Here is a 27,990-nt window from a genome sequence, read left to right on the forward strand (position 1 = left end):
TATATAAATTAATATTATAATTATTATATATATTTATATATTAAAGTTTTTCATTCTTTCCTATTTGAGATCTATACATATACATTGAGATACACATACACAAACAGATACACAAAAATATATATATAAGTTTTTCTCTCTTTCCTATTTTTGAGATCTAGTTTCTTTTAACAAACAAACCAAAATACACTCCGCATTTAGTTTATTGTTTTGTTCTGTTTTACTTGTTTTTAATTTCTTCTTACTTTTGTTTGTTTCTTATTTCCTCTGATTAGTTTTGTTTGTATTTTTCTGGTGGGTTTTTTTTTTTTTTGCCTTTTCTCTCTTTCTTTTATTCTTTTCTGGACATATGATGAGATGGAGATACTCACACCAAAAGAAAGAACAGGAGGAAGTACTACTCACTTCCAGGGATTTAATCAATATGGATAAAAGTAAGATGTCACAACTTGAATTCAAAACAATTATTTAAAAAGTATGCTTGCAAAAAAGCAGAGAAGACACTAGACACTCCATTACTATAGAAATGAAAGAAGTAAAAACTAATCGGGTGAAAAATAAAAACGTTATTCTTAAAATGCAGTAAAAAAAGGAGGCTCTAACCACTTCGATAAATGAGGCAGAAAAGAGAATCAGTGATATATAAGACAAAATGATGGAAAATAAAGAAGCTGAGAAAGGGGGAGAAAAACAATTACTGGATGATGAAAGGAGACTTGGAGAAATCAGTGATACCATACAGTGAAACAATATTCGAATAGTAGGGGTCCCAGAGGATGAACGGGGTGCAGAAGGTTTATGTCAACAAATCACAGCTGAGCACTTCCCTAATCTGGGGTAGGAAAGAGGCACTCAAGTCCAGAAGGCACAGAGACGCCCCCTCAGAATCCATAAAAATAGGTCAACATCTCGACCTACAATAGTGTTGCTTGTAAATTTCAGAGATAAAGAGAAAAACCTAAAAACAGCTCAGGACAGGAGGTCTGTAACCTACAAGAGCAGAAACATAAGGCTGGCAGCAGACCTGTCCACAGAGACCTGGCAGGCCAGAAAGGACTGGCATGATATACTCAATGTGCTAAATGGGAAAAATATGCAACTAAGATAACTTTATCTGGCAGGGATGTCATTCAGAACAGAAAGCAAGATTAAGGGGCGCCTGGGTGGCTCAGTGGGTTAAGCCGCTGCCTTCGGCTCAGGTCATGATCTCAGGGTCCTGGGATCGAGTCCCGCATCGGGCTCTCTGCTCGGCAGGGACCCTGCTTCCCTCTCTCTCTCTCTCTGCCTGCCTCTCCATCTACTTGTGATTTCTCTCTGTCAAATGAATAAATAAAATCTTAAAAAAAAAAAAAAAAAGAAAGCAAGATTAAGAGTTTCCAGGACCAATAAAAACTAGAGGGATTCCTGAACACTAAACCAGCCATGCAAGAAATATATTTTGTTAAAAATCGTAGTTATTTATTTATTTATTTATGGGAAAGTGAGAGAGATGAGAGAGAAAGAATGAGAGAGAGAGAGAGAAGAAGAAGGTCAGAGGGAGTAGCAGACTCCCTGACGAGCCGGGAGCCCAATTTGGAACTCCACCTTGGGACTCCAGGATGATGACCTGAGCCAAAGGCAGTTGCTTAACCAAGCTACCCAGAAGCCTCTGCAAGAAATATTAAAGGGGATCCTCTGAGTGCAGAGAGAGCCCAAAAGTAACAAGGATCACAAAGGAACAGAGACAATTTACAGAGACAGCGACTTTACAGGTAATACAATGGCACTTAATATCTTTCAGTAATTACTCTGAATATAAATGGGCTGAATGCTCCAATCAACAGACACACGGTATCAGATTGGATTAAAAAGAAAAAGGCCCCATTGATATGCTGTCTACAAGAGACACATTTGAGACCCAAAGCCACCTCCAGATTGAATGTGAGGGGATGAAGAACCATGTTTTATGCTAATGGACATTGATTAATAACTACAAGTAGCAATCTTTATATCAGACAAACTAGATTTTAAACCAAAGGCTGTAATAAGAGATGAAGAAGGACACTATATCATAATAAAAGGGTCTATGCAACTAGAAGATCCAACCATTATAAGTATGTATGTCCATAACTTCTGAGCAGCCAACTGTATAAACCAATTAATAACAAAATTAAAGAAACATGTTGATAATAGTACAATAACAGTAGGGGACATTAACACCTTACTCGCGGCAATGGACAGATCATCTAAGCAGAAGATCGACTAAGAAACAAGGGCTTTGAATGAATGACACACTGCACCAGATGGCCTTCGCAGGCATATTCAGAACATTTCATCCTAAAGCAACAAAATACACATTCTTCTCAAGTGCTCATGGAACATTCTCTAGAATAGGTCACACACAGTGGGTCACAAATCAGGTCTCAACTGGTAAAAAAGACTGAGATCGTATCATGCATGTTTTCAGACAACAAGGCTTTAAAATGTGAACTCAATCACAAGAGGAAAGTTGGAAGGAACACAAATACATGGATGTTGAAGAGCATCCACAAAAGAATGAATGGGTCAACCAGGAAATTAAAGAATTTAAAAAATACATGGAAACAAATGAAAATGAAAACTAAAGGTTCAGAGCCTTTGGGATGCACCAAAGGCACTTATATTGTATATAAGAATTCAAGCCTTTCTCAAGAATCAAGAATAGTCTCAAGTACACAATCTAACCTTACACCTACAGGAGCTGGAGAAAGAACAGCAAACAAAGCTGAAATCCAGCAGGAGAAGAGCAATAATAAGGATCAGAGCAGAAATTAAAGATAAAGAAATTTAAAAACAACAACAAAAACAACAACAACAGTACAACAGATCACAAGGAAACTAGGAGCTGGTTCTCTGAAAGAATTAATAAGATCAATAAACCCCTAGCCAGATTTACCAAAAAGGAAAGAGAAAGGACCCAAACAAACAAAATCATGAATAAAAGGAGAGAAATCACAGCCAACCCCGAAGAAATACAATTATAAGTGAATATTAGGAGCAATTGTATGGTAACAAATTAGGCAATCTGGAAGAAACGGACACATTCCTAGAGACATATAAACAACCAATACTGAAACAAAAAGAAATAGAAAATCCGGACCATCCAAGTTGCTCAGTTGGTTCAGCATCTGCCTTCAGCTCAGGTCATGATCAGCATCTGCCTTCAGTTCAGGTCATGGGATGGAGCCCTACATTGGGCTCCCTGTTCAGCAGGAAGCCTGCTTCTCCTCTGCCTGCCTCTCCCCTTGCTTGTGCTTGTGCTCTCTTGGACAAATAAGGAAAATCTTTTTTAAGTAATAGAAAACTTAAACATACCCATAACCAGCAAACAAATTGAAGCAGTAATCAAAAACGTTCCTAAAAACCAGGGCCAGACAGCCTCCCAGTGGAATTCTACTAAACATTTAAAGAAGAATTAATTCCTAGTCTTCTGAAGCTGTTTGAAGAAATTGAAATGGAAGGAAAACTTCCAAACGCATTCTATGAGGCCACATTAGCTTGATTCCAAAGCCAGACCAAGACCCCACCAAAAAGGAGAATTACAGAGCAATATTCCTGATGAACATGGATGCAAAAATTCTCTCCAAGATATTAGCTAATAGGATCTAAGAGTACATTAATAGTATAATTCACCATTACCAAGTTGGATTTACTCCTGGGTTGCAGGGTGGTTCAATACATCTTGACCTTCAACAATAGCTTTATTTTTTTTTTAAGATTTTATTTATTTATTTGACAGACAGAGATCACAAGTAGGCAGAGAGGCAGGCAGAGAGAGAGAAGAGGAAGCAGGCTCCCCACTGAGCAGAGAGCCTGATGTGGGGCTCGATCCTAGGACCCTGGGATCATGACCCAAGCCAAAGGCAGCAGGTAACCACTGAGCCACCCAGGCGCCCCAACAATAGCTTTATTGATACATAACTCATACTGGACAGCCACATTGCAGAAGAATGAAATCAGACCTCTTTTTTCCCCCCTAGGAAGGCTCTTTATATGTAATTTTTATTATTTTTTTATTTTTTAAAAATTCTTTTCAGCATAACAGAATTCATTGTTTTTGCACCATACCCAGTGCTCCATGCAATACGTGCCCTCCTTAATACCCACCACTGGCTCCCCCAAGCTCCCACCCCCTCACCCCTTCAAAACCCTCAGATTATTTTTCAGAGTCCATAGTCTCTCATGGTTCACCTTCCTTTCCAATTTCCCTCAACTCCCATCTCATCTCCATCTCCCTATGTCCTCCATGTTATTTGTTATGCTCCACAAATAAGTGAAACCAGGGGCGCCTGGGTGGCTCAGTGGGTTAAGCCGCTGCCTTCGGCTCAGGTCATGATCTCAGAGTCCTGGGATCGAGTCCCGCATCGGGCTCTCTGCTCAGCAGAGAGCCTGCTTCCCTCTCTCTTTCTGCCTGCCTCTCCATCTACTTGTGATTTCTCTCTGTCAAATAAATAAATAAAATCTTAAAAAAAAAATAAGTGAAACCATATGATACTTGACTCTCTCTGCTTGACTTATTTCGCTCAGCATAATCTCTTCCAGTCCCATCCATGTTCCTACAAAAGTTGGGTATTCATCCTTTATGATGGAGACATAATACTCCATAGTATATATGGACCACATCTTCCTTATCCATTCGTCTGTTAAAGGGCATCTTTGTTCTTTTCACAGTTTGGCGACTGTGGCCATGGCTGCTATAAACATTGGGGTACAGATGGCCCTTCTTTTCACTACATCTGTATCTTTGGGGTAAATACCCAGTAGTGCAATTGCAGGGTCATAGGGAAGCTCTGTTTTTAATTTCTTGAGGAATCTCCACACTGTTCTCCAAAGTGGCTGCACCAACTTGCATTCCCACAAACAGTGTAAGAGGGCTCCCCTTTCTCCACATCTTCTCCAACACACGTTGTTTCCTGTCTTGCTAATTTTGGCTATTCTAACTGGTGTAAGGTGGTATCTCAATGTGGTTTTAATTTGAATCTCCCTGATGGCTAGTGATGATGAACAGTTTTTCATGTGTCTGATAGCCATTTGTATGTCTTCATCGGAGAAGTGTCTCTTTCTTAAACCATACACACACATAAACTCAAAACAGATGACAGACCTAAATGTGAGACAGGAATCCATCAAAATACTAGTGACCACAGGCAGCAACCTCTTTGGCCTTAGCTATAGCAACTTCTTGTTTGACACGCCTTCAAACGCGAAGGGTAACAAAAAGACAAAAATTTTCTTTGCACAGCAAAGAAAACAGTCAACAAAACTAAAAGACAGGGGCACTTGGGTGGATGCCTTCGGCTCGGGTCGTGATCCCAGGGTCCAGGGATTGAACCCTGATCAGATTGCCTGCTTGGCGGGAAGCCTGGTTCTCCCTCTCCCACTTACCCTGCTTGTGTTCCGACTGTGGCTCTCTCTCTATCAAATGAGTAAATAAAATCTTTTTTAAAAAAGAACTAAACATAAAATAAACTAAAAGGCAACCTACAGAATGGGAGAAAATATTTACAAATGACATACCAGAAAAATGACATACTAGTATCCAAAATCTATAAAGAACTTCTCAAACTCAACACCCAAAAAACAAAAAGTCCAGTTAAGAAATAGGCAGAAGACATGAATAGACATTCCTCCATAGACGACAAAGCAATAGCTAACAGACACATGATAAAATGCTCAACATCCCTCAGCATCAGGGAAATACAAATCACTGTCACGATGAGTACTACCTCACACCAGTCAGCATGGCTAAAATTAACAATTTAGGGAACAGCAGATGTTGGCGAAGATGTGGAGGAAGAAGAACCCTCTAACACTCTTGGTAGGAATGCAAACTGTGACAGGCACTCTGGAAAACTCTATGGAGGTTTCTCAGATAGTGAAACACAGAGCTACGCTAAGACCCAGCAATTGCACTACTAGGTATTTATCCAAAGGATATAAATGTGATCTCAAGGGGCACATGTACACCAATGTTTATAGCACTGATGCCCACAATCACCAAAATATGGAAAGAGCCTAGATGTCCATCAACAGGGGAATGGATAAAGAAAATGTGGGGTGTATATTTGTGTGTGTGTGTGTGTGTGCATATGTATATATGCAATGAAATATTACTCAGCCATCACAAAGAATGAAATCCTGGGGCGCCTGGCTGGCTCGGTGGGCTAAAGCCTCTGCCTTCGGCTCAGGTCAAGATCTCAGGGTGCTGGGATCAAGCCCCGCATGGAGCCATACATACATCATGTGCTCTCCTCAGCAGGGAGCCTGCTTCCATTCCTCTCTCTGCCTGCCTCTCTGCCTACTTGTGATCTCTGTCTGTCAAATAAATATATAAAATCTTAAAAAAAAATGAATGAAATCCTGCCATTTGCAATGACTTGGATGGAACTAGAGGGCATTATGCTAAGTGAAATAAGGCAGAGGAAGACAAATATCATATGACTTCACTCACATGTGGGATCAAAGAAACAAAACAGATAAACACAGTGGAAAGGAACGAAAAATTAAATCAGATGTAAACAGAGAGGGAGACAAACCATAAGAGACTCTTTTTAAAAATTTTTTTTAAAGATTTTACTTATTTATTTGACAGAGATCACAAGTAGGCAGAGAGGCAGGCAGAGGGGGAGGGGGGAACAGGCTCCCTGCTGAGCAGAGAGCCCGATGTGGGGCTCGATCCCAGGAGCCTGAGATCATGACCTGAGGTGAAGGCAGAGGCTTAACCCACTGAGCCACCCAGATGCCCCACCATAAGAGACTCAACCATGGGAATCAAACTGAGGTGTCTGGAGTAGAAATGGGCAGGTGTGGGGGTAATGGGGTAACTGGGTGATGGCCCCTAAGGAGAACACTTGATGGAATGAGCATTGGGTGTTATATGTAACTGATGAATCCCTAAATTCCACCTCTGAAGCTAATAATACACCATATATTAATTGAATTGCATTTAAATAAAAAAAATTTAAGTACTTGAAATCATAGAATATTTGTCCTTTTGTGTCTGGCTCAGCTGTTCTCTTTTTAATAATTCAGTGTAAAACACATTTCTGTTTTATGCATGTCATGTGTTTGTGGTGTGATTCAAAGTTAAGCATTTCTGAAAAGAAAAAAGGAGTGATGCAAACTGGAACAAGAATGTTTATACACTCTGTCAAAGAGCTCACTAGAAACAGAAGAGAAAATGGATGTGACTGGAGAGTGACATGGGCTGAGAAGGATGGTTTCATAGGCTGAGATATTACAGCATATAATGAGACTGGATCTTTGAGGACAAACAGATGTTTAAGATGGAAAAGGGAGAAGGGGCAACTGGAAAAGCAAACAAAGTCCACGAGAAATTAAAAAGGGGAGGAGACTCCGCATGCAAGCAGAGGGACTGGCCTTCGACTGGAGCATGGACAACTTATCCACCATAGTAGGAGAGGATCTAGACACAGGGGGGCTCACCCGGCACCGACCCGTGGAAGCACTCTTGGACTGCTTCTATTTTTCTCAGCCAAAGGTAAGGCCAGAAGAAGTCAGGAGAGTGACCTGCTGGCCGAATGTAGGAAGAGGTACATATTGAGATCACAAATGTGCTGTTAGTCAGCATGGTTGTGGGTTTTCCTGAAGACATTTTTAGCCATTCAGGACAGGCATCAAGCAGGAACAAACAAATAACACACAACAGATGAGACATCACAGCACTCATAACCTGGGAGTCATTTATTCACTTGGTAAATAATTCTTGTCTGTCTACTTTCGGACAAGCACTCTCCTAGACCTGAGGGTATAATAAAGATGGACAGACAGAACTGGTCACTGAACACACGGAGGCCGTATTCTAACACAGGAGAGACTTTCAGGATACCTAGATTACAACAGGCATACTATTAGCATACCAGGATGTCAGGGCCATCCTGTGAAGAGTGTGGGCCTGGACTCACCCACCAATGGGCCCATGATACTCACCCAGAAGGGCAGGCCGCTCTACTGGCATCCCCATACACACGATTGGACAGTGCTATAAACAGAACGTGAGAAACCAAACTCTGACGATGTTAAAACACAGGGGTATTGACCCTTGCCCTGGGAGTCACCGGCACACTCGGGTCTATCTTGTGGCACAGGGCTGCCACTCCACTTGCCTTTTCTAACAGACTGGCCTGTGAGATGACGCATATCCCTACAATGCCATCCAGGGACAAAGAACAATCTGAGTTATGATGTCCGTGTGTTACGAAGCAAGAGTTTTAAAGGAGGGGAAGTGAGCAACAGAGTGTGCCTCCAAAGATGTCTAAACCCCCTGGTCTGGAACACTTGGGAGTTAGCCAAGCAACGGACAACAGGCGGGTGGGGGTGGGGCATTCCGTGTGGCACAGTTGAGAAGGCATGGAGGTTTTGTTTCCACTCTCCAGGCAGGGTCTTGCCTTTTAGCACCTGCAGTCCTTCATGATTACATCAGTCCATGATGTCAAAAGGACCTTAGCCAGGGAGCACTGAAGTTGATGCTGGGGAAGAAGTCACATAGAAAGGACACTACCTGAAGGATAACATCGGAAAGACTGGAAAGGACACAGCCAGAGGCTATGCTTCTCTCAGGTAGGCAGTAGCCACCCTTTATGCGGCCAGCATAGATCTGGAGCTAACGCCTGAGGGTCTCTGTGTCAGGGACAGCTGCTTCTGATGGACACCATCAACCGATTCCCAACGGCCATGTCAATGGCAGCTTCTTTGAGACAGTCTGCCTCCTCCTCGTCTTCTCTACAGAAATACCAAGTGGCTGCCTATGGGGCTGGCAGAGTGCTTCCGGCTTGGGCTCCACAAATGAAGGGCTGGAGGCGAGCACCTGTAGTGCCGGGACCTTCGTGTGTCAGGTTGGGGATCATGCTAGTGTTGGTACTGATTTTCCTGCCAGGCTTGTACTGTGACCCTGGATCTGTGTATTACTCTTCTTACGAAACAGTCATCCCCAAGAGTCTGACAGTCAAGGGAAGGGAAGACCCAAGGGAAAAGGCATCCTATACACTAGTAATGCAGGGCCAGAAGCAGGTGATTCAACTGAAGGTGAAGAGAGACTATTTTGTGAATAACTTTCCAGTCTTCAGCTACCACAATGGGGTCCTGGGGCAAGAAGTGCCTTTCATCCCTCATGACTGTCACTACGAAGGCACCATAGAAGGAGTCCCGGGTTCTTTTGTTTCCCTCAACACCTGTTCAGGCCTCAGGGGCATCCTGATTAAGGAGGGGAAGGCCTATGGCATTGAGCCCAGGGACACCTCAAAACAGTTTGAACATGCGTTGTACACCATGGCACCCCAAGCTCGAGTGTCCTGCAGCGTCACTTCCAAAGGCAGCCAAGTGGTGTCCACCAGCCGGCAGCAAGGGAGCAGGAAGCCTCGCAGTCTACAGGCCCTGCCGTCCTTTTGGTCACACACCAAGTACGTGGAGATGTTTGTCGTGGTCAGCAACCAGCGCTTCCAGATGTGGGGCAGGAACGTCGATGAGACAGTCCAGAGAGTAATGGACATCACTGCTCTGACCAACATCTTCACTCGGGGCATAAACACCCAGGTGGTGCTGGCCGGAATGGAGATCTGGACCGAGGGGGACCTCATCGAAGTCCCAGCGGACTTGCGAGTTACACTGAGGAATTTCAATAGCTGGAGACAGGAGAAGCTCTTCCCCCGGGTGAAGCACGATGTTGCCCACCTGATCGTGGGACATCACCCTGAAGACGATGTGGGACAGGCATTTCTCAATGGTGCCTGTTCAAGAGGCTTTGCAGCCGCTGTTGAATCCTTCCACCATGAAGATGTCCTCCTGTTTGCGGCGCTCATGGCCCATGAGCTTGGGCACAACTTGGGTATTCAGCACGACCACTCGGCCTGCACTTGTGAAGATAAACTCTCTTGCCTCATGCATGAGAACATCACTAAAGAAAGTGGCTTCAGCAACTGCAGCTCTGACCACTTCTACCAGTTCCTCCGGGAACACAAAGGGGCCTGCCTGTTTAACAAGCCGCGGGCCCAAGGTCGCCTGCGTAGGCAAGCCACGTGTGGAAATGGTGTGTTGGAGGTGAATGAGGAGTGTGACTGTGGACCTGACTGTGGTAGTAACCCGTGCTGTGACGAAACATGTAGGCTGAATGAGCATGCACAGTGTAGTGACGGACTGTGCTGTTTTAATTGCCAGTGGAGACATAAGGGTTTCATGTGTCGTTCTGCGCTTGGAGAGTGTGACCTCCCAGAGTATTGTGATGGTTCCTCTGGAGAATGTCCCAGGGACCACTATAAGCAAGATGGTACATCGTGTGATATGATTCACTATTGTTTTATGGGCCGGTGCAGGAACCCTGATACTCAGTGCATGGATATATATGGGTCACCTGCAAGGTCAGCCCCAGAAGACTGTTATATTTCCATGAACACAAAAGGGAACCGGTTTGGAAACTGTGGCTGTCCTACTGCTGCTGTCCCTAGATACGTTAAGTGCACTGATGAGAATATATTTTGTGGGAAACTTATATGTACAAATATTACACAGGTACCACCAATCAAACCCCACCATACTCTGATTCAGGTAGCTCACAACGATGACTGGTGCTGGAGCATGGATGTCTATAACATTACTGATATCCCTGATGATGGAGATGTGGACACTGGCACCCTTTGTGCCCCAAACAAAATCTGCGTGAATTACTCCTGCATTGATCGTGCTGTGCTCAAGTACGACTGTGAACCTCAAGAAATGTGTAATGGGAGAGGAGTCTGCAACAATTTAAGGCACTGCCATTGTGAGGAGGGCTATGCACCCCCTGACTGCAAAGTTTCAGGAAATGGGGGTAGTGTGGACAGTGGTCCCCCCGGCAAGCCAGATGATGGAAATGTCAGTGAAGATGAAACTAGAGGTCTTAGTTTTCATCGTGGTAATTTTGGCAGGGGCAGTGAGAATAAATTTGAAAGCAAAAGTCTTGGCAATCTATTGTACATATTTCCCTTACTTCTTGTGGCAATATTTTTAAGTCTGATTATTGGTGCCAGTGTTGGGGCTGGAAAGGAGATATCACAGTGCTCACAAGGGGCTCTAGAAGACACTGAAGAAGAAGCTGTACAAGAAAAGGAAGGAGGCCAAGTAGAGGAAGAAGCAGAGGTAAGAAATAAGTAGTGATAGGAAGAAGTCTAATATAGCAAATACCCAAGCACTGCCTGGAATGGAGGTTCAGTGGAACAAATATGAAGTGCACACCAATGGTAGCAGTGGCCCTAATAGGGACTCTACAGTCTTATGAAATGTACTACTGTGCAAGGAAGGGCTTTTCTTCTTCAGTGTACTCACTGATTATGTATACATAGATGAAATCATTTATAAAAATATTTTAGTATTTCATTATCATATTTTATGAAACATTTATTTAAAATTCTCTCATGAAACTTTCAGCTCAATATTTTGTCTTCAGTAGGTCCAGTTTTGACGTAACTGTTTTTTAGGGAATGTCATCTTGCATCGACTGTGTTGGATATACAGTATTAAATGTTTATATCTATTAGGGTCCAGGTTTTTCACCCCACTTAAAACTACACATTACATTAGGAAAGTAGTTTCTATGTTTGTTGTTCTAATTGCTCTGTGAAGTGTATCCATGAAATAAAAAGATTTAAATTAAAAAGTAAATAAATACCTGTTTTCAAACAATATCACTTTGGGCTTTATGTGGCCTATTACCTGGGTCTCCTTCCATTTTGTGGTTCTCCATTCAATTCATGGCAGTATGATCACCCTGGTTCTGGGTGACAAGGGTGGGCAACCTGGTCAAGAGGTGATCTTGACTAGTGCTCATTTTACTTTCTTCTATTTTCTACTTAAAAAAAAAATTTTATTTATTTATTTGACAGATAGAGATCACATGTAGGCAGAGAGGCAGGCAGAGAGAGAGAGGAGGAAGCAGGCTCCCTGCTGAGCAGAGAACCCGATGCGGGGCTCGATCTCAGGATGCTGGGATCATGACCCGAGCTGAAGGCAGAGGCTTTAACCCACATAGCCACCCAGGTGCCCCCATTATCAACTTGTTTGATTCTGTTTAATTTTCAATTCTTTTAAGTTAATATACTGTTGACTGTCTAAAGGACCAGAGCTCTGGAGGGTAGTTAATTATAAAGAGCAGAAGTACCTATACAAAAACATGATCCATTCAGAACGAGACACTGTGCTAAACACTTTACATTTGTTGTCTTAATTTTATCCTACCTCCCGTCCTCTGAGACCTCCCATCTTCTGCATGAGAAACAGACCCCGAAGAGTTCTATTCTAGACCTAGCAACCTTTGTTTCACCCAACATCCAACTGAATCTACATTCCCCACTATCTCATGAGCCCTTCCTTCAGTACAAAAAAGTGACCAGAAAGACAGTCAATATGTTCTTTAAGTGCCCAGATAATGGTTTCTTCCTTCCTTACTCTAACGAAACAAAAGCCTTACAGAGGGATGCCTTACTGCTAATGAACCTATCACCCGGTGTAATCATTACCGATGAAAGTGCCTTTTCCCCTATTATACCTTGACATCATTGACATCATGGAGCTCTGAGGTCCCAGCTCATTGTGGGTGCTCAGTAAATGTTGACCAAATGAAGGACTTAACCAGAGGGAACCTTAAAATACGAGGGTAACTTCTATGGATGCCACTTGCCAAAACTTGCTTGGGTGCAGAGGTTGAGTGTTCTGAGTCTCAGGGATGTTCCTGAGCATCAGTCCCTGACAATACATTTGCTGAATTCCTCTTCTAACTGCCTGACCTACATGAGCAGAAAAGAACAGAAAAAAAGAATAGTAAGACCTGGGTGCCTGGGTGGCTCAGTGGGTTAAGCCTCTGCCTTCAGCTCAGGTCATGATCTCAGGGTCCTGGGATTGAGTCCTGCATCGGGCTCTCTGCTCAGCAGGGAGCCTGCTTCCTCCTCTCTCTCTCTGCCTGACTCTCTGCCTATAAATTAAAAATAAATTAAAATTAAAAAATAAAATAAATAAAAATAAATTTAAATAAATTAAAAAAAAAAAAAAAGAATGGTAAGACCCGACTTCTGCCTTAAAGAAGCTTATATTAATTACTTTTGCTGGAACAAAACTGAACTTTTTTAAGGGCAAAAATCCAAACTCAGGACTTTAGTTATGTAAGATTCCAGGTCATGAGAGTTATTGGTAGCCGAATCTCAAAGTGTTTTATGCCAGAATGTCAGGATGCACGGTGAAAACACCCCTAGACCACCATCTAATTAGAACATTAAATGGTGATCAGCCAAGAGCTGTGCTAATAAGGATAAAACTGGGTAAGTTTATCCACATGTAAACCTGTGCTTAGAGACTGAAAAAAGATGTGGAGGATTTCTAGTAGGAAGCACTTCAGTGGAGAACAGAAGGGGTGGCCTGCCTAACTGCACATGTGATGGGAACTATGCCAAGAGCTGAAAAGCATCACACAGTTTTACTAGCTTCTCAAGTACAAGGGAATCATGATTTAGGTAGGGGGTAATTATGCTTAGCTATTTAATAGCATTCTTTAAAGACTAAAAGTCAGATAGCTAATTGGAATCAATCATTAAAACTTATCTAAAACTTCACAACAAGGGGTGCCTGGGTGGCTCAGTCAGTTAAGCGTCTGCCTTTGGCACAGGTCATGATCTTAGGGTCCTGAGATAAAGCCCCATGTCAGACTCCCTGCTCAGTGGGGATTCTGCTTCTGCCTCTCCCTCTTCCTTTCTCTGCCCCCAACCCTGCACTCATGCTTTCTCTCAAATAAGTAAACAAAATCTTTAAAACAAAAAACCAAAATGTTGTGAACAATATTTCACAACAAAATTTACAAAAATTTAGCAAATAACACAAGTTGGAAGTTGAATAGACACTTTAAATTTTTAGTGGCTGTCCTTATGATTGCATTGAAAGCAGGAAACAAAGGTCAGGACTATTTGAATGAACTTCCTCTGAAAAAGTGATAGAAAATTGGACATACTTATAAACTCTCAGGTAAATCTTAAAATGTGTGGAAACTCCAAATCCCAGGGATTGGTTGAAGTTGTTTAGCATATGTTATAGAAAGGAGGGGACACATTTTAATGTGGGCAAAATAAGGGAAGTAGGGTAAGTCGGAGTCAAGGTTCAGTGTTCAGCATTTGTGTGATTGCTTCTACAAAGCATACTCTTATCACCTAATTCCTTACCCCCATAATGTTTGGGGGATTCTGAGGTGTGTTTGCTTACATGTACCAGTGATCTGCATGGGTAGTCACTCATGACCCAGCTGGCTGCAGCCGCAGGAGATTCTGACGATGACTCCTTGCCATCCTTTACCCTCCTTCCCTGGGTGATTACTGTCCTCTCTGTGCTCCCTAAGACTGGTGGACACTGAAGCCCTTTCCTTGCTTCCCCAAAGCACAGCCAAGTCCAGGCTCTAGACTTTTATCCAGACTTAGAGGGAACAAAGAGAAACTAAAATGTGAAAAAGAATGCATTTGGATGTGGCCAATATTCATGTTCCTGGAGTCCAGAGGTCATGCCCCTACCTGGGAGACTGGGATACGTCCTCTCTTTCCTTGGATGTCCCCAACCTAACATCTTTCCTTGTCCATGTAGGAGTACGTTAGGAATGTCCTCAGAACTCGGAGCCAGACACCAACCTCCCCTCTGGGGCTCAGTTGAAGGAAAATGAAAAGATTTACATTAAACACAGGTGACATTATCAATTTCACAGAGATACAACTGCACTAACTAAAGTTCTGCACTTGTCTGCAAAATTTCTTTTCTTTTTCCTTAAAGATTTTTAATTATTTATTTGACAGATAGAGATCACAAGTAGGCAGAGAGGCAGGCAGAGAGAGAGGAGGAAACAGGCTCCCTGCTGAGCAGAGAGCCCGATGCGCAGCTCGATCCCAGGACCCTGAGATCATGACCTGAGCTGAAGACAGAGGCTTTGAACCACTGAGCTACCCGGGCACTCACTGTCTGCAAAATTTCTTGACATGGTATTAAAAATTAAAATTAAAACTTTCAGTGTTGAGAAACTTAATGTCAGAACAGAATTTTGGTGTTTCCTTTCAGCAAACATGCTCACTGAAGTGTTTTCTCAAAACCAAGAGCAGACTTCCTCCAAGAATGTTTGCAAAATGTTGACTCTTTAAAATTAATATTCTCCCTGCTTCTGAACATTAAGCTGTAAAACTTTTTGGACCAGGGAAGAAGTCGGGGGGGAAGGTCCAATATGGCTTTTGTTATTTAATAATATCATGGCAGTCTTACCTAAGGAGGTCACGCTGTAATGAAATGTATGAGGATAACAAAGGCATTGGATTAGTTTGTGAAGGACAAAGCCACGCAACTCTTCTCACAGTTAGAAAACAATTTTCTAAATATTTACAAAGGAAACCAGAAGTGGAATCATGACTGATCAAGTATTTGCAAACCAATGCCCATTTTACTGCTGAAAACTACCTAACCAGGCTCTCTAATGACCTTCCCAATGTTGTTTGGACAGTAATCTTGTCACCACAGTCTGGAGTTCAGGAAGGTCCACTGCTCTCTCATTATCTAGAGCAGACGACATAAACTTGGTATGGCTTTAAAGGACTCTGACAACTGGGTCCTTCTGACCACTACCAGCCATTGTCTCCTGTGACTTGAAAACACGCCTGTCCTCATTCCTCATATCAGTTTGTCTGACAGGAAGGACCTGTGTCCTCACTACATGCCATGGCCACTTTCTGCTCTGGGCTTTCAACTCTTCCCTACCCTTACTTGGTTCAAACTTTGTCCTCCAGGGAGGCTCTTGAAACTGCTCCAGCATATCTCTCTCTACTTTTCTCAAGGAAACATGGATTCTCTTTGAGGATACTCATGGAGAGTCCGATAGGGCAGTCAGTCTGAAACAGAACATCAAGTGATTGCTTTCTGTTGAACAGGGGAGGATCCATCCATCCTTGTCCTTGAGTGAAATCTCCAGTTAGGACTTTGTGAGAAACGTGTTTACTCATGTAACATATTCTCAGAATCTCAATTCTAGAGCTACTCATGTGTTAGTGGAGAAATGGAAAGAGCTCCAAAGCCACAACCTTTCTCTTAGTAATGCATTTTCAGTCACCTAATAATCACGAGCTGGATGTGAGTGCAGACAATTTCCCTCCGTGTAAACAGAAATAAAAAAATGCACAGTGTAGGTGCCAGAGGACAGGAAAGAAGGCTCTCCCTCACACCATCCACTGATCCCTTATCCAACCAGGGCCTTCCTTTATGGTTTCACAGGTAAGTTAGGTCATCAGAAAAATACAGAAATGTAAACAAGATGCAAAATTAAAATTGTAAGAATAAAAAAAAAAAAAAGATGCCAAATAGGGCAAAGGCTACCAATTAGCTCTATGCTTTGTAAAAATCAGACTGGACCCCAACTTTGAAATAACTGATGTGTCATGTTTTAAGGAAAACCTAAAACCAAGAATCTCTTTATAAAACTGTTGCATCAAAGTACCAGTACATCAGATCCCCCAACTATTCAGAGTCTCTATTGCAGTACTTATATTTTATGTAACAATGCACCTAAAAAAAGAAACTATTCCTTTTATGCATTATCTTTTTCCAAAACAGATACAATTTTTAATCATCTTTATTCTCCCATTAGCTGTATTTATGACCTATGTCAACATTAGTGGTGTTTTACAAAATAATTCAAGCATAAGAGACAATAATAGACTACCTTTCCTAAGCACCATGAGAGCTCTTTTCTTTCTTTTATTAACATATAATGTATTACTAGCCCCAGTGATACGTCTGTGAATTGCCAGATTTATACACTTCACAGCACCATACACTTCACAGCACTTATACACTTCACTTATACACTACACAGCACTTATACACTTCACCATAGCACACACCCTCCCCAATGTCCATAACCCATCCACCCTCTTCCTACCTCCCTCCCCCCAGCAACCCTCAGTTTGTTTTGTGAGATTAAGAGTCTCTTATGGTTTCTCTTCCTCCTGATCCCATCTTGTTTCATTTTTCCCTTCCTTATCCCTCAAACTCGCCACGTTGCCTCTCAAATTCTTCACATCAGGGAAAGCATATGATAATTGTCTTTCTCTGATTGACTTATTTCGCTCAGCATAATACCCTCTAGTTCCATCCACGTCATGGCAAATAGCAAGATTTCATTTCTTTTGATGGCTGCATAGTATTCCACTGTATATATATACACACCACATCTTCTTAATCAATTCATCTATTGATGGACATCTAGGTTTTTTACATAGTTTGGCTATTGTGGACATTGCTGCTATGAACATTCAGGTGCACGTACCCCTTTGGATCACTACATTTGTATCTTTGGGGAAAATACCTGTAGTGGGATTGCTGGGTCGTAGGGTAGGAGAGCTCTTTTCTTCTTCTCCTTGGATGCTAAGAACATGAGAGCTGTGTAAGCTTGGAGTCTTGCGTTCTCCTAGCCTAACAAATCCAACCAGAAAGGATATTGAGAGTAAAGAATAACCTTTCTAAAAAGAAGAGAGTCGGGGTATCTGAGTGGCTCAGTCATTAGGCTACTGCCTTCAGCTCAGGTCATGATCAAAAGGTCCTGGGATCAAGCCCTACATCAGGCTCCTTGCTCAGCGGGGAGCCTGTGTCTCCCTCTCCCACTCCCCTTGCTGTGTTCCCTCTCTCGCTATCTCTTTCTGTGTCAAATAAATAAATAAATAAAATCTTTTTAAAAAAGAGAAAGAAAATCACCTTTCTTCTGATTCATCTTCCTTCTCTCTAAACCCAGGTATTACTCTCTGGCTGGTTGGTCTTAGACACCAATCTTCACTTCCTCAGGCTTAGGTTTCTGCCTCAGTAAGATGGCCACACAAAGGATGCCTCTCACAGACTGGCTGAGAGATTAAGTTGGGTGACGTGTGTTATGGTATCGAGTGCACTGCTTGGAATACAATGGGTACGCAGATCAACACTGATTTTAGGAGATCTAAAATCAACTGGGTCGATGGATGTAAGAATGTATGAATTGTACGTTGTTCAGCTATGGTAAGATCTACCACTACCGAGTCACAGTACTGAACTTCCTTTATACCTCTGACATTCTGATCTATCACGTACATGATCATTTGCAAACACATTCTACTTCCCCTCCTAAATTGAAAATCTCTGCGGGTGAGGAGGAGTAAGATTTGGCTGATGTGGCAATCTCTGCCTTGGGCCCAGTTACAGGTAAGCCTGGTAAGGACTTTCTTCCTTTCCTTAGAGCCCTCCTTTCAAGACCATGTGGCATTAAAAGCAACCTGCTGCTTGGACCCTAAGTCAAAGATTCCAGCTTTCTCCCTCTTCTGACCACATCCTTAGTCCTTAATGTGCAAATGGCTCAGGACAGGCCAACTTGCACATTCGTGGCTTGCTGTCCAATCTCGGTGCTTTTTACACAAGTCCAACTGGACTGTGAAGCTGACATGTCACCTCTCCTCATTCATTCATTCAACCACTGCTGAGTCCTTACCTATGAACTGTTGTACTAGTACTAGGGACATGGAAAAAAAGTAAGACAAAGCCTCTGAACCAATGAAAAAGAAAAAAAAAAAGACTGCAAACCTGGCACCAACAAAAAGATAACTCCATGATGCGTCAGGCTGTAATATGTGTAATGGAGCAGAATGAAGCTGTGCAAGGGGAACAAGAGTGATGTGAAGGTGGAATTCTATTTGAAGCCAATGGTCAGAGAGGGGAAGAGCCCATCAGGGAGAGGGAAGTCGAAGTGGAAGGGTCCTGAGATGGGAGCATGCTTGGCATGTCTGAAGAGCAGCAAGGAGGTCAGCATTATCTGGACAGAGTGGGCATGGTGGAGTAGCAGTTGAGGGCTGTGGATGGAGACAGGTCACGTGAAGACTTGGTAAGGGCTGGTAATCACTTGTCATTAGGGAAACGCAAACCAAAACTGCAATGAGATACCACCTCCCACCCATGAGGATGGCTACCATCCAAAAAACAGAAAATAAGACGTCTTGTGTTGATGAGGACGTGGAGGAAATTGGAACCCATGTGAGCTGCCAGTGAAAATGTAAATTGGTTCCTCAAAAGATCACAAATAGACTTGCCATACAAACCAGCAATTCCACTCCTGGGTATACGCCCCAAAGAACTGAAAGCAGGGTCTTTTTTTTTTTTTTTTTTTAAAGATTTTATTTATTTATTTGACAGAGGTCACAAGTAGGCAGAGAGACAGGCAGAGAGAGAGAGGGGGAAGCAGGCTCCCGGCTGAGCAGAGAGCCCGATGCGGGGCTTGATCCCAGAACCCTGGGATCATGCCCTGAGCCGAAGGCAGAGGCTTTAACTCACTGAGCCACCCAGGCGCCCCTGAAAGTAGGGTCTTGAAGGGCTGTTGGTATGTCTGGGTTCACATACAGCACTATTCACAATAGCTAAAACACAGAAGCAACCTAAATGTCCATCGATGGATGACCAATGGATAAGCAAGATGTGGTGTATACTTACAACAAAACACTATCCATCCTCAGAAAGAAAAGAAATCCTGACGCGTGCCACAACAACGGATGGCCCTCAAGGACATTATGCTAAGGGAAATAAGCCAGTTCCCAAGAGACGAGTCTTGTATGAGTCCACTCATAGGAGGCACCCAGAGTAGTCACAATCCTAGAGACAGGAAGTAGAATGGTGGTGGCTACGGCCTGGAGGAAAGTAGGCAATGGGGATTTACAGTTTAATGACTAGAGAGTTTCAGTTATAGGTTTTAAGATTAAAAGGAGTCCTGGAAATTGATAGTGGTGACGGTGGCACATTATGAATGTATCTAATACCACTGAAGTGTGTACTTACAAATGGTTACAATGGTAAATTTTATGCTATGTGTGTTTTACCTCAATAAAAAAGATTGGAAGGAGAAATGGAATACTTCTCCACTCTGAGAGAAACACGGCACTGAGAAAGTGAAAAGACGGCCGGCCCACAGGATGGGAGAAAATATTAGCATGTCATATATCTCATGGGGACTAGTACCCAGAAAAGATCAAGAACTCCTACTGAAAAAGATGTCCAATTTTAAAAGGGCACAGGCTGTGAACAGACATTTCTTCAAAGAAGAAACAAAGATCAATAAGAATGTGAAAGGACGTGCAATATCATGAATTATCAGAAATGTGCATATCAAAACTACAATGAGATACCATTTTACATCCTTTGGGATAGCTAAAATCAAAAAGACAGACAGTGTCGAATGTCAGTGAGGATGTGGAGAAACTGGAATCCTCCTCCGCGGCTGGCAAGAATGGAAAAGTATGTAGCTGCTTTAGAGAAGAGCTGGGCAGTTCCTCGAAACGCTAAACACAGAGTTAACACATGACTGAGCAATTCCACTCCCAAGCACCTACCCAAGGAAAATGAAAACACTCGTCCAAGCAAAAACTTTTACTCCAATGTCCACAGCAGTATTATTCACAATAGCCAAATAATGGAAACCACCAACATGGTCAACCCCTGATGAGTCCAAAATAAACAAACAAACAAACAAATAAATAAATGTGGCATATTCCTTATTCAGAAGGAATCAACTATTTGGCCCAAAGAAAATGAAGTACTGACACATGCAACAACATGGCTCATCCTTGAAAACACGTGAGGTGAAATAAGTCCATCACAGAAGATGACAACTTGTAGGATTCTCTTGCTATGAAATACCCAGAACAGACAAAGTCCTAGAAAACACACTGGTGGTGGCCAAGGTCTCAGGGGAGGGGAGATATGAGGAGGGGCTGCTAATGAATGGGAGAGTTTTCTTTAGAGGGTGAGGGAAAATGTTCGAAAATCGACTGCGGTGATGGTTGCATAATTTTCTGAACATACTACAAACCACTGAAATGAACTTTATTTTATTACTTTTTGAAGATTTTATTTATTTGACAGAGAGAGAGAGAGTACAAACAGGGGGAGTGGCAGGGAGAGGAAGAAGCAGGCTCTCTGCTCAGTGGGGCTTGATCCCAGGACCCTGGGATGACAGCCTGACCTGAAGGCAGACACTTAACCAACTGAGCCCCTCAGGTGCCCCTGAACTGGAATCTTTATTTATTTATTTTCATATTATGTTATGTTAGTCACCATACAGTACATCATCGGGGTTGATGTAGGGTCCATGATTCACCGTTTGTGTATAACACCCAGTGCTCCATGCAATACGTGCCCTTCTTAATACCCATCACTGGGCCAACCCATCCCCCACCCCTCCTCTCTGAGACTCTCAGTTGGTTTCTCGGAGTCCACAGTCTCTCATGGTTCATCTCCCCCTGTGATTCCCATCCCTTCATTTTCCCTTCCTTCTCTTAATGTCCTTCATGCTATTCCTTATGTTCCACAAGTAAGTGAACACATAGGAAAACTGACTTTCTCTGCTTGACTTATTTGAACTGGACTCCTTAAACAAAAATGATCATGCCATGTGAATTGTATCTCAATAAAGGTGTTACTAAAAGACAAGTAAAATAAAATTACACAGTTACACTGGGATGCATACTTGGGAAGCAAAACAATTTTTTTAAAGGAGGAAGTGGTTTCCATGAGAGATGGGATCATGATTATCTCCGATGCAGGAGATTCGTGATTGGCAATGGCACATGGGTGATTTCTACGGAGCAAAAACTGTGATCACGTCATTCGGGTTGTACCTACTCAGCAGTCTCCCTCCATCAGTAAAATATAAATCACATAAAATTAACTGTCTTTGCCATTTTTTAAGTGTACAGTTTGGTGACATTAAGTACATTCACACTGCTGGACAGCCTTCACCACCATCCATTTCCAGAACCTGTCATCGTCCCAAACTGAAACTCTGTACCCATTAGACAGTAATAACTCCCGGTCACTCTTTTCCCCAGATCCTGGTCAACTCTATTCTACTTTCTTTATGAACTTGACCTTTTGAGGAAACTCTTCTAAAGGAAATCACAGAGGAGAAGTTAAGGTGGCAGAGGAGTAGGGGACCCTAGTTTCGTCTGGTTCCTGGAATTCAGCGACATAGTTACCCAAATCATTCTGAACACCTGCAAAATTAATCAGAGCTCCAAGAAAAGAATTGCTGCAATTCTACAAATAGGAAAGTGACCACCTTTTGGAGGATAGGAGGTATGAAGACGTGAATCCCAGGCAATAGATGGGTAGATAGGGCCGAGGGAGGAAGCCTGCTTAAGGAAGCTCCCTCAAAGTATTATAAGCAGGGGAGCACAAAATCGGAACTTTAGGAATCTGCTACAGTGGGGGATGTCCCTGGCTTAAAGATGCTCAGGTGATGAGGTGGGGTGGAATCCCACATCGGATAGCGTGGCCCCGGGATCCCCAAGGTCACAAGAAGAAAGTGGGGAGCCAGAGTGTGGCAGGATTTTCAGGGATAGGAGCTGGGAAGCCAGGTGAAAACAGCAGGCCTAGCGGCCAGCTTTCTGCTCTGTGTTGCCATATACTGTGAATTGCTTCATGGTGGTATGACTGCTCTCTGGGCAGGGGACAGCAGCAGGCAGAAGTACAGCGAGGCCCGCACCCCCCTTCCTGGGAAAAATGGCATGTGTTCGCACTGCAGGAGTCTGTCAAGTTTGGAGATTCAGAGCTGGGTGGGTGCCTGAGATAAAAATGCTCGGTCACAGGCTGGGTGAACAAAGAGTTCCGTCGGAAACCAGGGAGACAAGAGGTGATTCACTGCACCCGTGAGGGCTCCCTGAAGAGTGCGGGTGGGTGGTGGTGGCTAGAGATCGGGGCACGGCCATATCCATACCCCCAACCGCATCGGTGCTGAAGGCCTTCAGAGAACAAAACGGTGCGCAACACAGTGCAATCTGGAGCTGCTTGCACTGAGCCCTGCTCCCTGGCAATAGCAGGGCAATTCCACCAAGCAAGGATACCCGAGCATCCCCGCCACAGACCCCTCTGCCAGAAGACCAGCTGGAACAACTCGCTAGCACCAAGTTTTCCCATTATAGGGAACTGGAGGACTTCAGCTTTTGAAATGAAAGACAGTATAGAGCATTCACAGCTTTTTAAAAATAATTATTATTCATTAGTCTTTCAGTTTTACTCTTTTCAGGTATTTTCTTATTTTTTTTTAATTCTTTTTTGGTTCTTATTAAAGTTTGTGATATATACTTTATGTTTCCTTCTGTTGTATTTTATGGCATTTTTATTATATATAGTTACATATGTTATTATGATATTATATTACATTTACATGTAAGTTTTTATTTCCCTATAAATACATATGTTTATATATTTATATATTTTATACATTTATATATAAATTAATATTATACTTATTATATATATTTATATATAAAAGTTTTTCATTCTTTCTTATTTGAGACCTACACATACAAATTGAGAGATATATACACACAAAGATACAAAAAAATATATATGTAAGTTTTTCTTCCTTTCCTGTTTTTGAGATCTAGTTTCTTTTAACAAACAAACCAAAATAACTCAGGATTTAGCTTATTGTTTTGTTGTTTTACTTGTTTGACTTCTTACCTTTGTTTGTTTCTTATTTCTTCTTTCTTATTGTTTAAGATGGAAAGGGAGAAGGGACAACTGGAAAAGCAAACAAAGTCCACGAGAAATTAAAAAGGGGAGGAGACTCCGCATGCAAGCAGAGGGACTGGCCTTCGACTGGAGCATGGACAACTTATCCACCATAGTAGGAGAGGATCTAGACACAGGGGGGCTCACCCGGCACCGACCCGTGGAAGCACTCTTTGGACTGCTTCTATTTTTCTCAGCCAAAGGTAAGGCCAGAAGAAGTCAGGAGAGTGACCTGCTGGCCGAATGTAGGAAGAGGTACATATTGAGACCACAAATGTGCTGTTAGTCAGCATGGTTGTGGGTTTTCCTGAAGACATTTTTAGCCATTCAGGACAGGCATCAAGCAGGAACAAACAAATAACACACAACAGATGAGACATCACAGCACTCATAACCTGGGAGTCATTTATTCACTTGGTAAATAATTCTTGTCTGTCTACTTTCGGACAAGCACTCTCCTAGACCTGAGGGTATAATAAAGATGGACAGACAGAACTGGTCACTGAACACACGGAGGCCGTATTCTAACACAGGAGAGACTTTCAGGATACCTAGATTACAACAGGCATACTATTAGCATACCAGGATGTCAGGGCCATCCTGTGAAGAGTGTGGGCCTGGACTCACCCACCAATGGGCCCATGATACTCACCCAGAAGGGCAGGCCGCTCTACTGGCATCCCCATACACACGATTGGACAGTGCTATAAACAGAACGTGAGAAACCAAACTCTGACGATGTTAAAACACAGGGGTATTGACCCTTGCCCTGGGAGTCACCGGCACACTCGGGTCTATCTTGTGGCACAGGGCTGCCACTCCACTTGCCTTTTCTAACAGACTGGCCTGTGAGATGACGCATATCCCTACAATGCCATCCAGGGACAAAGAACAATCTGAGTTATGATGTCCGTGTGTTACGAAGCAAGAGTTTTAAAGGAGGGGAAGTGAGCAACAGAGTGTGCCTCCAAAGATGTCTAAGCCCCCTGGTCTGGAACACTCGGAGTTAGCCAAGCAACGGACGACAGGAGGGGCGGGGGTGGGGCATTCCGTGTGGCACAGTTGAGAAGGCATGGAGGTTTTGTTTCCACTCTTCAGGCAGGGTCTTGCATTTTAGCACCTGCAGTCCTTCATGATTACATCAGTCCACGATGTCAAAAGGACCTTAGCCAGGGAGCACTGAAGTTGATGCTGGGGAAGAAGTCACATAGAAAGGACACTACCTGAAGGATAACATCGGAAAGACTGGAAAGGACACAGCCAGAGGCTATGCTTCTCTCAGGTAGGCAGTAGCCACCCTTTATGCGGCCAGCATAGATCTGGAGCTAACGCCTGAGGGTCTCTGTGTCAGGGACAGCTGCTTCTGATGGACACCATCAACCGATTCCCAACGGCCATGTCAATGGCAGCTTCTTTGAGACAGTCTGCCTCCTCCTCGTCTTCTCTACAGAAATACCAAGTGGCTGCCTATGGGGCTGGCAGAGTGCTTCCGGCTTGGGCTCCACAAATGAAGGGCTGGAGGCGAGCACCTGTAGTGCCGGGACCTTCGTGTGTCAGGTTGGGGATCATGCTAGTGTTGGTACTGATTTTCCTGCCAGGCTTGTACTGTGACCCTGGATCTGTGTATTACTCTTCTTACGAAACAGTCATCCCCAAGAGTCTGACAGTCAAGGGAAGGGAAGACCCAAGGGAAAAGGCATCCTATACACTAGTAATGCAGGGCCAGAAGCAGGTGATTCAACTGAAGGTGAAGAGAGACTATTTTGTGAATAACTTTCCAGTCTTCAGCTACCACAATGGGGTCCTGGGGCAAGAAGTGCCTTTCATCCCTCATGACTGTCACTACGAAGGCACCATAGAAGGAGTCCCGGGTTCTTTTGTTTCCCTCAACACCTGTTCAGGCCTCAGGGGCATCCTGATTAAGGAGGGGAAGGCCTATGGCATTGAGCCCAGGGACACCTCAAAACAGTTTGAACATGCGTTGTACACCATGGCACCCCAAGCTCGAGTGTCCTGCAGCGTCACTTCCAAAGGCAGCCAAGTGGTGTCCACCAGCCGGCAGCAAGGGAGCAGGAAGCCTCGCAGTCTACAGGCCCTGCCGTCCTTTTGGTCACACACCAAGTACGTGGAGATGTTTGTCGTGGTCAGCAACCAGCGCTTCCAGATGTGGGGCAGGAACGTCGATGAGACAGTCCAGAGAGTAATGGACATCACTGCTCTGGCCAACATCTTCACTCGGGGCATAAACACCCAGGTGGTGCTGGCCGGAATGGAGATCTGGACTGAGGGGGACCTCATCGAAGTCCCAGCGGACTTGCGAGTTACACTGAGGAATTTCAATAGCTGGAGACAGGAGAAGCTCTTCCCCCGGGTGAAGCACGATGTTGCCCACCTGATCGTGGGACATCACCCTGAAGACGATGTGGGACAGGCATTTCTCAATGGTGCCTGTTCAAGAGGCTTTGCAGCCGCTGTTGAATCCTTCCACCATGAAGATGTCCTCCTGTTTGCGGCGCTCATGGCCCATGAGCTTGGGCACAACTTGGGTATTCAGCACGACCACTCGGCCTGCACTTGTGAAGATAAACTCTCTTGCCTCATGCATGAGAACATCACTAAAGAAAGTGGCTTCAGCAACTGCAGCTCTGACCACTTCTACCAGTTCCTCCGGGAACACAAAGGGGCCTGCCTGTTTAACAAGCCGCGGGCCCAAGGTCGCCTGCGTAGGCAAGCAACGTGTGGAAACGGTGTGTTGGATATGTATGAGGAGTGTGACTGTGGACCTGACTGTGGTAATAACCTGTGCTGTGACGAAACTTGTAGGCTGAAGGCAACGGCATTGTGTAGTTCTGGACTCTGCTGTAATGAAACGTGTGGATATCTAGAAAAGGGAATCCTGTGCCGTTCTCCTTTTGGAGAGTGTGACCTCCCAGAGTATTGTGATGGTAACTCTGACAAATGCCCCACCAACACATACAAGCAAGATGGTACACCTTGTGAACGAGTTCACTATTGCATTGATGGTCTGTGCAAGACTGCTGATTTTCAATGTGTAAATGTTTTTGGATACCCTGCAAGGTCTGCCCCAGAAGACTGTTACATTTCCATGAACACTAAAGGGGACCGGTTTGGAAACTGTGGCCTTCCCACTTCAGATAACCAGGAATATGTAAAGTGTACAGCTGAAAATATATATTGTGGGAAAATTATATGTACAAATGTCAAACATGTACCAGTGGTCAAACCCATGCACACAATGATCCAGGTGCCTCATAGGGATGACTGGTGCTGGAGCGTGGATGCCTATAATAACACTGATATCCCTGATGATGGACATGTGGACGCTGGCACACGTTGTGCTCCAGAAAAAATCTGTCTGAATTTCTCCTGCATTGATCATGCTGTGCTGAAATACGACTGTGAACCACAACGAATGTGTAATGGGAGAGGAGTTTGCAACAATTTAAAGCACTGCCATTGTGAGGCTGGCTATGCCCCTCCTGACTGCACAACTATAGGAACTGGGGGTAGTGTGGACAGTGGCTCTCCTATTTTACAACGGGAATCTGAAAATTCTTTCAATGCTGCCAAAAATGAACATGAGTTCATAGACAATATGATCATAATATTTCTCGTACTTTTTTTCCTACTATTAATATTAGTAACTGCTTTTATTGCCCTTTTGTGTAAACATTCAAGAAAAGCTCCTCCAGAGCCCAAAGAAAAGGGTCCAGAAGAGGCAGAAGAGGTTCAGCCAGAAGAGGAAGAGGAGGAAGAAGAGGAAGAGGAGGAAGAGGAGGAAGAAGAGGAAGAAGAGGAAGAAGAGGAAGAATCAGAGCCATAAAAGAAGTAGTGAGAGGAAGAAGCTAAATATATCAAACATCTCAAGCACTGAGTGGGAATGAGGCTCAGGGAAGTACAAGTGAAGTGGGAATTGATGGCTCGGGGATGGGACCTGAATAAAAATATACCATCTATAAAAATACACTAATGTAGGAGGAGGGATTCATCCACTTTTGGAACTCATTTTAGTAATTAAGCTTTTATTTATTTAATATACTAAATATTTTACTTTTTCTTTTCCACATTTCATTTGAACTCTTCACAGGCATCTGTAGACATCAATGTATTTGTCTTGGGCCAATTTTTCCATTCACCAGAAACTTTTTAGTACATGCCATCTCTCATCTCAGTTGTTTGACATGTACTACTGCATTTGCCTACCTTTATTACTTTCACTTTGTAAGTAACCACTACCCATGATGAGGGTAGTTGTTTGTGTGATCATTTTAGTTTGCCTTATAAATGTACTTTCATTAAATGAAGAGTGTTTAAACATAAAAATAAATAAAACCCTATTCAGATTATACATATCTTCAGATTCCACTTGGCATAGTT

The 27,990-nt window shown here is 43.3% G+C and overlaps 3 protein-coding genes across 3 annotated transcripts in view; 2 read left to right on the plus strand and 1 right to left on the minus strand.

Annotated features, from left to right (window-relative positions):
- Window positions 1-8,363: 8,363 nt before the first annotated feature.
- On the plus strand, window positions 8,364-11,664 carry LOC101676003 (disintegrin and metalloproteinase domain-containing protein 1a-like). The gene has a single exon (XM_004753262.3). The coding sequence runs from the start codon at window positions 8,683-8,685 to the stop codon at window positions 11,161-11,163; it is 2,481 nt and encodes an 826-aa protein (XP_004753319.1). The 5' UTR covers window positions 8,364-8,682; the 3' UTR covers window positions 11,164-11,664.
- An 11,887-nt stretch (window positions 11,665-23,551) lies between these two features.
- The window catches only part of TMEM116 (transmembrane protein 116), a 104,217-nt gene continuing 99,778 nt past the window's right edge, over window positions 23,552-27,990 (minus strand). The window contains exon 11 of the mRNA XM_045073773.1: window positions 23,552-24,296. Coding sequence (XP_044929708.1) covers window positions 24,216-24,296 — 81 coding nt within the window. The 3' untranslated portion in view covers window positions 23,552-24,215. The remainder of the gene's footprint in view (window positions 24,297-27,990) is intronic.
- On the plus strand, window positions 24,588-27,961 carry LOC101675707 (disintegrin and metalloproteinase domain-containing protein 1a-like). Its single transcript, XM_004753261.3, has one exon. The coding sequence runs from the start codon at window positions 24,959-24,961 to the stop codon at window positions 27,434-27,436; it is 2,478 nt and encodes an 825-aa protein (XP_004753318.1). The 5' UTR covers window positions 24,588-24,958; the 3' UTR covers window positions 27,437-27,961.

The sequence above is a fragment of the Mustela putorius genome, unplaced genomic scaffold (assembly GCF_011764305.1).
Source record: "Mustela putorius furo isolate JIRA1106 unplaced genomic scaffold, ASM1176430v1.1 tig00537248_pilon_pilon_pilon, whole genome shotgun sequence".
Lineage (NCBI taxonomy): Eukaryota > Metazoa > Chordata > Mammalia > Carnivora > Mustelidae > Mustela > Mustela putorius.